Genomic DNA, 11,171 nt, shown 5'->3' with positions numbered 1-11,171 from the left:
CCCCACCACATCGTCACCGTCCACGATCAGCCCCAACCCCCTATTCAATCGGAAGACGACAATCGCCACAATCCGTACGCCTTCGTCGGGGTGCACGGCGGATTCCAAAATATTCCAAATCAAATTAAAAAATTCAAAATATTCCAAAAATTTGGAAAATCCGAACTGAATGTAATATTGACATTCCAATTATTCAGATTATAATATTTATTCAACATATAATAGCAATACAGGGAAAGTGTGGAGTATGATTCACATATTCATTTATGAAATTTATAAAAAAATTAGTTACCATGAAAACTCATTTTATTGAATATTGCCGAATCGCTCCAATCCGAATTTGTGGTCACGTGCGACTCACGTGGAGAAAACTATACAATATACATATTCCATGATGGCTGTCTGTTTCTCTCTAACTTTTCCCTCCTTTCTTATCATTGTTTAATTTCCAATTTCCAATTTCCAATTTCCAATTAAACAAATTTCACAGAATCAATCTCTGGATCCTCTCTCTTTCTACCTTCCATCCTCATCAATGGCGGTAGAGGGCCATTCTCTCTCCGCTCCCCTCCTTTCCTCCGAGCAGCCGCCCCACCACATCGTCACCGTCCACGATCAGCCCCAACCCCCTATTCAATCGGAAGACGACAATCGCCACAATCCGTACGCCTTCGTCGGGGTGCACGGCGGATTCCAAAATATTCCAAATCAAATTAAAAAATTCAAAATATTCCAAAAATTTGGAAAATCCGAACTGAATGTAATATTGACATTCCAATTATTCAGATTATAATATTTATTCAACATATAATAGCAATACAGGGAAAGTGTGGAGTATGATTCACATATTCATTTATGAAATTTATAAAAAAATTAGTTACCATGAAAACTCATTTTATTGAATATTGCCGAATCGCTCCAATCCGAATTTGTGGTCACGTGCGACTCACGTGGAGAAAACTATACAATATACATATTCCATGATGGCTGTCTGTTTCTCTCTAACTTTTCCCTCCTTTCTTATCATTGTTTAATTTCCAATTTCCAATTTCCAATTTCCAATTAAACAAATTTCACAGAATCAATCTCTGGATCCTCTCTCTTTCTACCTTCCATCCTCATCAATGGCGGTAGAGGGCCATTCTCTCTCCGCTCCCCTCCTTTCCTCCGAGCAGCCGCCCCACCACATCGTCACCGTCCACGATCAGCCCCAACCCCCTATTCAATCGGAAGACGACAATCGCCACAATCCGTACGCCTTCGTCGGGGTGCACGGCGGATTCCAAAATATTCCAAATCAAATTAAAAAATTCAAAATATTCCAAAAATTTGGAAAATCCGAACTGAATGTAATATTGACATTCCAATTATTCAGATTATAATATTTATTCAACATATAATAGCAATACAGGGAAAGTGTGGAGTATGATTCACATATTCATTTATGAAATTTATAAAAAAATTAGTTACCATGAAAACTCATTTTATTGAATATTGCCGAATCGCTCCAATCCGAATTTGTGGTCACGTGCGACTCACGTGGAGAAAACTATACAATATACATATTCCATGATGGCTGTCTGTTTCTCTCTAACTTTTCCCTCCTTTCTTATCATTGTTTAATTTCCAATTTCCAATTTCCAATTTCCAATTAAACAAATTTCACAGAATCAATCTCTGGATCCTCTCTCTTTCTACCTTCCATCCTCATCAATGGCGGTAGAGGGCCATTCTCTCTCCGCTCCCCTCCTTTCCTCCGAGCAGCCGCCCCACCACATCGTCACCGTCCACGATCAGCCCCAACCCCCTATTCAATCGGAAGACGACAATCGCCACAATCCGTACGCCTTCGTCGGGGTGCACGGCGGATTCGAGGTGCCCGCATCCATCACCATCGATCCCTACCGCAACCACACGCCGAACATCGAGGGCTTATACGAGTGGTTCAAGACCGTCGTCTGCTTGCCCATCGCGGCGGTTCGCCTCGTGCTATTCGGCCTGTGTTTGATGGTCGGCTACTTAACCACGCGTCTCGCGCTGTATGGGTGGAAGGACAGGCAGAATCCGATGCCTAGGTGGCGCTGCCGGCTCATGTGGGTGACCCGCTTTTGTGGCCGGGCTATCCTTTTCTCCTTTGGGTAAAACCTCTTCAACTTTATTAGCTTGTTTATTATTAAGAGTGTCTAATGATTAGTTCGGACTATTTTAGAATTCCATGTTTAAAGGTTCCCATTTTGTGATTGTCATCAATGCGAATATTTTTACTACTCCTTTTTAACTTTTCAATTTGATAATTAGGAGTGGTAAGAGTGAACTTTCCCTCTTTCTTGGAATGTTGTGTTGTGGCGGCTGGGGATGCTTATTCAGCAATTTGTACAAGTGATTTGAGTTTTTACTGATTAAGAGACTGACTGTTGTTTCTTTTGTTCTGCAGCTACCATTGGATAAAACGAAAAGGAAAGCCTGCTCCAAGGGAAGTTGCTCCTATTGTTGTGTCTAATCATGTATCATACATTGATCCAATATTCTTTTTCTATGAATTATTTCCCACCATAGTGTCTGCAGATTCACATGATTCCATGCCTTTTGTGGGGACCATCATTAGAGCAATGCAGGTATAATTGGATAAATCTGTTACTAAATTTTAACAATTTTATAATGATGCATGATGCACTGAATATGTTATCTGACCATGATGTCGTTTCTTGCATTAGGTTATTTATGTTGATAGATTTTCAAAGTCATCCAGGAAGCATGCTGTAAATGAAATAAAGGTAGGAAAATCTGGTATGCTCTGTCATTTTTTTCTGTCTTGAACTGAAACAAATATATGAGTATCTCTGGTATAATTGTTTATTGGTTAAAAATGTAATTATTTTCAATTTATCTATATATAAGCTATTTGATACAGAAATGTTCTTTCAAGGATCTTCAAACAGAGAAAAGCTTCTTGCAATCAGTTTCCCCGCGTGCTTTTATTTCCTGAGGGAACAACAAGCAATGGAAAAGTTCTTTTATCGTTTCAAATTGGCGCATTCATTCCTGGTTATCCTGTTCAGCCAGTTGTTGTTCGTTACCCCTATGTTCACTTTGACCAGTCCTGGTAATACTTTATTTGATTTTTGCCATTGGGTATGCATCCCCATTTCTTTTTTCACTCACTTCATGGTTGGGCCATCTCTTTCAGGGGAAATATCACACTTACAGTGTTGATGTTCAGAATGTTTACACAGTTCCACAATTTCATGGAGGTAAGTTGTAGGAGTATTTAATTTCATTCAATAGGCACCATCATGGTCAAGCTGCTGTTACATTTATCATTAATAAGAAACTCTAATTATCGCATGGAATAGAAAGGGAATGCCACAAAATTTTTATATGGTATTTTGTACATTTAACGTTTTTTGCTGTAATATAAGGAGCTTTCGTATCAACTTTGGAGTGATTTGTACAGTATATTTAGTGTCACTACAACATACTGATACTGTCAATTATTCTCTCGTCACTATTCACAGGTGGAATATCTTCCGCTTGTTTATCCTAATGAGTGTCAGAAGGAAAATGCAGTTCATTTTGCTCAGAGGGTGAGCTACATCTTAATTTTTCTATATGGATATGCTACTTCTCATTTATGTTAAGAAGCAGTAACATTGAATGCTTTCTTTTGCTCTAATTTCAATCATAACACACTCCAATGGCATGCAATAAACTATCAATTTGGCTTTTCCAATTCTCTGAAACCTTGTGGATGTTTAATGTATGTCTATTTACTAGAGCACACAGCATGAGCCCTATGTGCTTTTGACACAACGAAGGATAGATTAGTTGTAGTATTTAGTATGTAGCTAATCGATTTCAATTATTTTAGATTTTAGGCAAATTTACTTGTAGCTTCTTTATCTTTATTTTTCTCTAGGTATACAATTGTATAGCATGCATATCTGGTATTAATAGTTTTTTTGAATATGTTATTCTCAAGTGTGCTTGACCTAATGCAGACTGGTCGTGCCATTGCAAGTGCCCTCAATGTGGTACAGACAGCTTACTCATATGGAGACTTTATGATTTTTGCCAAGGCAGCTGAGTTAAAGCAGGTTGCATATAATTTTCAGTCGCTACTAAAATAGTTACAATTGTTATTTGTCTATGGCTTTCTCTATCACTATATTTCCCTTCATTTCTGCCTTATTATCATCTTATTTGTTAGATATGACTAGAAACAGTGTTAATCTGCTCTAGTGCTCATTGATCTAGTATACTATAAAACAAAGAACTTGTACCCATACCATGTATATAAAAGTTAGAAGCTCTTTTCTGGACCTTTTAATATTCCTAAAATATGTTTGCCTTCAATTTAAAAGAGAATATGTTAGAACTTGAATAAGATTGTGTCATGTGTGCCCTTTGTTTCTTGTAATTCAGGATTGCTTGTAGAACTTGTGGTGCCTTAAATAATAAATGTGTTTTAACTTTGAACTATCTTAAGTCTTGTAGAGCTGAGATTGTGAAAGAAAGGAAGTTGGCCTATAGCAGTAATATGTTGACCTGTGGTTTTGTTATATCTGGTTCAGGAGTCCAGGTTTCTGAATTCTTGTTTTGACCATTGATTTTTGGGCATTTGTGTTTATCAAATTTATTCTTCTGCCTTTACATTTATCATGTGTATTTATTAGTCAATACATTTGTTCTTTTTGTTCTCCATCTAATCTAATCGCGATTGATCAAATGGAATGCATTCCCATATGGATGTTTGCTCACTATATTCTATTTTCTTTTATCAGGAAAACCCGTCTCTGTACATGGTAGAACTGGGCTGGGTACAATCGGTAGGTTAAATTTGCTTTTACCAAAGTTTTAAAGAAATTTGAATATCCGTTAATGTCTCTTTTGGCTTGCTATAATTGTTTAGAACATTGAGTCCACTCTCAAAGTCATCCCATTAACACTTCTCACTATTAGTCAAATAGGTAATGATGTTTAGAGCTTATTTGATTTACTTAGAATCAAAGTTTTCATCATTGAATTTCTCTTGCTGTAATGCTGTTGTGTTTAAAGAAAGAATCTGGCATTTCACAATAATGGAGGCAATGTACCATTCCAATTATGCATTTGATGAATGACTACTATTACATAATCATTTCAATGATATTTTATAGAAGTTGCAGTATTTCCAAAACAGATGGAAACATTATCCTTATTCCTTATTAATTAGAAAAGAACAAGAAATGAAAGAGGAATATAATTTATATGCCATTTTAGTAGTTTGTTTTGAACTTTGATCAGCAAAGAATTGTCCGCAATTTGCAGAAATCTCGTAACAATGTGTACTTGCTGTAGTGGTGGTTCTACACACTCATCCTTTTGTTTTGCTAAATGGCTTTGGTAAAGCTTAGTAACCATAAAACAGATATATCTGAGTTACAAAGTAAATTTCTATTTACCTCAATATCTGGATCATGCAGAATCTTGTTAAGTAAATGTAATTCTTTTGATTTATCGTATCACTTAACTGCAGTCGTTGCGTCTGAGTGCTCTGGAAGCAGTTGAGGTTTTGGAGTTATTTCTGTCAATGAATCCAGATCCAAGGTATTCTGAAATTTTGTTCTGTTGCACTAAATATACCATGTTAGAATTGCTTCAGTAAGACAAGTGATTTCTGGGTATACCCTCTAACAAACCTTGTAATACACTAATCATGACTAAGAAACGATAAATCATTTTATTATTGTCCTTAGCTTTCAAATCTGGCATTTGATTTTGGGCTTGGTAAACTAAGTCTTATCTATGCTGTACTCAGAATTCAAATCATAGCTCACTGACTGGATAACTATCGAGTTTATAGCTTCTGTACTCACCTACTAAAGAAGAGGGAATGCTTTCTCATAAAGCTCAGCCATTTGCATGTTCTAGTGAAATTAAGATGACCATGCAACATTTTAAAACATGCTTCAGTTCTGATACAATTTCATTTATTACAGTGGACTTGTCGAATTCCATTATTTTCTCAGAGCTTTGAGACTGAAACCTTGTGGCCTTTCTGAGAAGGTTAGTTCTAATTGTTTCTGTGTTTCAATCTCCTTTATGAACTGTTTACCTCTCTCCATGGTGACTTGGTGTTTCTGAATGCATCCAAAATGATTGTGTCCGATGTCACAATTATGTATGCAATTGCAATTACAGCTTGGGTGATACCCTCTCCCGGAATTTCAGTTTTACCCAGATTCTCATGGATTTTACTGAATATTTTTCTTGTTATTCCGCAGATGTTTGAATTTATTGATGTGCAGAAGATGGGTAAAATAACATTTAAGCAGGTAAGTTTGTTATTCTGTATTAATATATTCGATATAGATATTTGCAACACAACCAGTACTAGAGGTTTTATCCAACCACATGTATCTCAAGACCTACTGGGGATTAATTCTGGATTGGAATATCATATGGTTAAATAATCCAAATATACTCATTTTGTAAAATCTTGTAGTATTATATTTTCCATCTCCTGATTTTCTTTTCCTTCCACTCGTATCTTTTGCGAGCCAATGCCTCCTTACTGACTCGGGCTTTCTAGTTGTACTGCTCAACAAGATGAAGTTAGGCCTTTTAACATTAGAAAGAAATAAGCATAATTCTGCTCTGTAGAACCTCAACCAGATGTGTGCTTTTTAAGGATGTTAATTAATATGATATATCCTGTTCAAGATGTTCCTCACAGTTGCAATGTTACGTCATTTCAGTTCTTGCTTGGTTCAGCCCACATTTTGAAGCAGCCACTATTTCGACGCACATGTGATGCAGCATTTGGTGAATGCGATATAAATGGGAAAGGTCACATTTCGAAGCAAGAGGTTTATAACTATATCTGGCTCTTGATGCTGATTCTGAATATTGGCCGTGACTGTTAGTCTAAGATTCACCCCACCCCCCTTTTTTTCTTTGACAGTTACAAGATGCAGTTTCACTGTCAATTCCAAGTTTAAATTCTGACGAGGTTAGTTCGCTGGTATCAACAGAATCTGCCACTTAATTTCTTACCTTATCTCTTAATCTGCCACTTAATTAACTTATCTTATCTGATAATTGAGTATTTTTAGTATGGACAATTATGCTGCTTAACTAGACACATTTCTTATAGTTTGTGGAATATGTTGGTGCTCGATTAATTATTTGCTCTCGTGGATTAAATTATTAGCTTGCAACGAATTCATGTACACATGTACATATGATATATTTTACATTAGATTTTAAAATTTTTGTGTGTGTACATAGGTATGTTTTCTGACTCGTGCATTCTGTATAGATGGATACGTGAAACGTTGTCATTAATGATCGTAGATGCTAATATCTGCTTCGAACATTCAGTTTCGGTTCCCTGTAATCTGTTAGGACCAAAGAATGCAGATGTATATTCCTTTCAAGCAAAGATCACATGTTTCATTTTCATATTTTCTCAGACTTGTTTCTTGTGGTGTATACAGATTCACGGGCTCTTTAGTTTGTTTGATGTGGATAATGACGGTATGATCTGCCTCGACGATTTCATCTCCTGCTTGAGACGGCACCCTTTGCTCGTAGCACTTTTTGCACCCATATTGCTGCACAGAGGTTCGTCCTTAGATGATCGAAATTTAGTAGAGGAAATCTTGTAATTCACCCCGACAGTAATGCTATTGTTTTATTAGAGTTTACCATCTACATAGAAGATTATTTTGCAGGAATACACACTCTTATAATTTTGTAACGTTTACTTGTGAAAAGCAATTTTGTTATTTAGTGGCATCATTGACAGTGTTTGTTTGTGAATTTGAATTTTGACATGTGCGCTGTGGAATTTTAAGTTGATTTTGGTAAATTTGTAGAAAAAGATGGTAGTACAATTTAGGCCTTGGATCATTCATTGCAACGAAATGCCATCAATTATGTTTTGTCCAAAATGGACCTACTTATTTATATACCAAACCTATTCAATTTTTATACTACTATTATTGGCTGCAAATTACAATAAATTTTACCAAGAGCTAAATATCTTTTAGCTGACTCAATAATGCTAAAGGGATTATTGAGTTATGTTTGTCGAAAATTGAAACGAGGATTGGTAAATTATTATGAAATTATATTTTATATATGACTTAAATAACTGGCTGTACTAAACGATGTCGATTAAGTACAACCGAAGAAGCATTGTCGTTTCATCGTAAAAAAGTTTTTGTTTTATCAATTCTAATTTCATAAATGATGCAAGTGACTTGTGAATTCAGTATAATATTTATAGATAAAAAAATGGCAACAATTGTTATATTTTCACACATACTTTTATTTGAACCTTATCATTTATATATTCTACTGTATTATCATAATCCCACTGAAATTGATTCCACTTAATTTTATCCTATGTGAAACTCATGATTATATTTATGACAAAAAAATTTCTTAGTGCACATCCAATTTAAAAAAGAAAAAGAAAAAAGGGATTGGGCACACTTGACTTATTGGGAATTACACACACTCACAACGTCCACGTAGTATGAAATAATTGCGGCACTTCTAAACAAGGAAATATATCTATGTAAGTTCGGTATGTACAAATCAAGGTTTCTACATTTGTTAATTCATCATCATAAACTTTACCAAAACGGTATGAAAATGATCTCCAATCAAAATCTCCAAATAGAAAATTCACAAAATATTGAATAATGATAGGTCAAGAGTCGATTCAAATTATATCGAAATATTAAAATTCTAGGAGTATTCAAGAAAATATAATACGTTGTTTAAGTGATTTGCTAGATCGACAAAATCCCAGATCTTGTGATGTTGCACAACAAACCCCATATTTAATAAGTATACAGAAAAACTTTTCAAAATATTCGTACATAATAGAGAAAAGAAAACTGTTTATACTAACGATAAAATTACAAGAAGTGTGTCAGAAAATTAACAAAAATATCATGTTGCTAGTTTTTATATGTTGATATTTTGCACTCCTCTATCTACCAAATATTACACAAGTTTTTATTTTTTTCTATCCACCAGGTTACTCTCATTTCTATTTATAAAACTCATTTACTAGTACTATTTTTTTTATCTCCTATTTGATCCATATTTACTCTTTTTCTCAGCTCATAGTTTAGTTTACCATTAAAATTTATGACATTCACAAATGAAACTACTAGTATTATTTTGTAAAAGTGTGGTACATATATGATATTGCAGGTATCTATAGTTGATGGTATTTTTATTAGTATTATTAATAATTTATAATATAAACTGCAATTTCCGACAAAACCTAGATTTGGAAAGTAAATAAGAGACGCATTTGCCACACCCTAAGAAGAGTGGTCCCCTCCCACGTAGAATGGCATACAGTTTCTTAATATTTGTACCCAAAATTCTTAAAAATACCAAAAAGAGTTCGAAGAAACCTATAAACATCACACCAACCCACTTGCCGACATGTGTCGGCACCACAACTTTTGGGTTTAGGGCATTTTAATATCATCTACTTTGATTATTATAACACTTTCTCCTTCCTAATTTTGGATTTTGAACTTAATTCTAGACTAGTTTCGAAGAATTGATTGAATGTGCATTAGTGAAGTAATTATGAGACTGAAAAAAGTTATTTGAATTCCATTTTTGTATTTTAGTTTTATAATGAGTTGTAAATAAAAGGAATTAATAAATTGTGAGGTCTATTTATCAAGAATAGTAAATATAGATTGTGACTAAGTTAAATGAACTAGAATAACAATTTAAGACTTTTAATTTGAGATGAGAGAGTAGTAACTTTTTTGGGGATTCCCATGTAAAATATTGTAATTACAATACTTATTGCAAATATCTCCACGAGAATCAACTCATCCACTTGTTCATGCCTTTGCCTCCACATTTCTTTCTCTCACCGGGACCATTTCCTATTTTGTGAACCCTAAATCAAAATTTCAATCTTTTTAGGTGGTGAGAAAGATTATATCCCATTAGTTAAGGTCCCTAAATCAAAATTATAAAGGTTTTAGTGGGATGCAGATGTCGATTAGTGTTTGATTTTGACTATTTATTAATCATATCGTTCAGGATTGGTGTAATGACACACATAACACTGGCGATATATGCATTTTATAATGTAAAAGTGTGACCACCATCTTGTGCGATCATCATAGCTATCTGCATACATGTCACAGTCAGAGTATTAATATCGGGTATGCCTTAGCATTATTAGTATGCATAAGGTACACATGAAGCATGGAATCCATCCTATCTTTAGTTTGCTCCGATTATAGATGGAATATCAAAGAAAATGTATTAAAGGTAATCATTGATCTTAATTTATTTTAAAGTTAGAAGACATTCTAGATTATTCATGTACTAATTATATATGGGATCTTTATTTACTATAAGTGGGAATAAATTACAAAGTCCACTTTTAGGAGGATGGAAATGTAGACACATCAAGTTAATTTATTTTATTTTATCATCATAGTGTATGTCAAATCATAGGGAAAAACTATTAAAGGGCTTAGGCGAACTTTAGTTGGACTTAAATAGAAAATGGAATGTCTAATATTAGAAAGTGGGAACATAAAAGAGGTAACAACTAACAAACAAAGTTAATTTTTTTTCTTTTATTCATCTTAAATAAAACGAGTGCCAGTGGGAGCATAAAAGGGGTAACAAAAAAAAGTTAATTACTTGTTTCTTTTATTTATCTTCAAAATAAAACGAGTGCGAGCATATCCGTTTGGTTTCTACCGCTACATGATGCAAAAATAATTGTTTTTTTTGTTGTTGTTTTGAATGTTGACTATTTTCCTCATTTTTATAAAATGAATTTTTTTCCCGAAAAGAATAAAGATTTATAACCATCTAGCTAAACAAAACCTTGGACTTTGCAAATTGCACAAATAGAGTTAATATATAGATATATAGGTCCGTCGATCTACTGGCGGATATTAATTAATAGAGACGATATACAACTATAGCTATTAATTGGACGTAGACTTGCCAACATTTTTGTTTAATTAGTTCGATATTTTTTTTTGTAGTGTAGTGATAATATACCATTGATAACTTTATCTTATGATGGAGCAATATATACTAACGGTATCACTAATTTTTCATCTAATTATATTCAATTGTCAATATTAATTAACATAAATATTTGGATAATACCC

General features: G+C 34.2%; 1 protein-coding gene across 2 annotated transcripts; it reads left to right on the top strand.

The window, feature by feature from the left end:
• The first annotated feature begins 1,023 nt into the window (after positions 1-1,023).
• On the top strand, positions 1,024-7,803 carry LOC121784831 (lysophospholipid acyltransferase LPEAT2-like). 2 transcript variants are annotated; one of them, XM_042183081.1, is made up of 15 exons: positions 1,024-1,268; positions 1,858-2,138; positions 2,435-2,615; positions 2,715-2,774; positions 2,940-3,103; positions 3,188-3,251; positions 3,516-3,584; positions 3,999-4,094; positions 4,782-4,826; positions 5,516-5,586; positions 5,979-6,045; positions 6,264-6,314; positions 6,738-6,848; positions 6,944-6,991; positions 7,479-7,803. In XM_042183081.1, exons 1-15 carry the CDS (start codon positions 1,125-1,127, stop codon positions 7,647-7,649), a joined length of 1,623 nt encoding a protein of 540 aa, XP_042039015.1. In that variant the 5' UTR covers positions 1,024-1,124; the 3' UTR covers positions 7,650-7,803. The 2 variants fall into 2 exon arrangements, with proteins under 2 accessions (XP_042039015.1, XP_042039008.1); XM_042183074.1 differs by lacking the exon at positions 1,024-1,268 and having other exon boundaries at positions 1,613-2,138.
• The last annotated feature ends 3,368 nt before the right edge of the window (positions 7,804-11,171 follow it).

Source organism: Salvia splendens, chromosome 2, assembly GCF_004379255.2.
Source record: "Salvia splendens isolate huo1 chromosome 2, SspV2, whole genome shotgun sequence".
In the NCBI taxonomy this organism is placed as follows: domain Eukaryota; kingdom Viridiplantae; phylum Streptophyta; class Magnoliopsida; order Lamiales; family Lamiaceae; genus Salvia; species Salvia splendens.
This window is presented reverse-complemented; position numbering and strand designations above follow the sequence as displayed.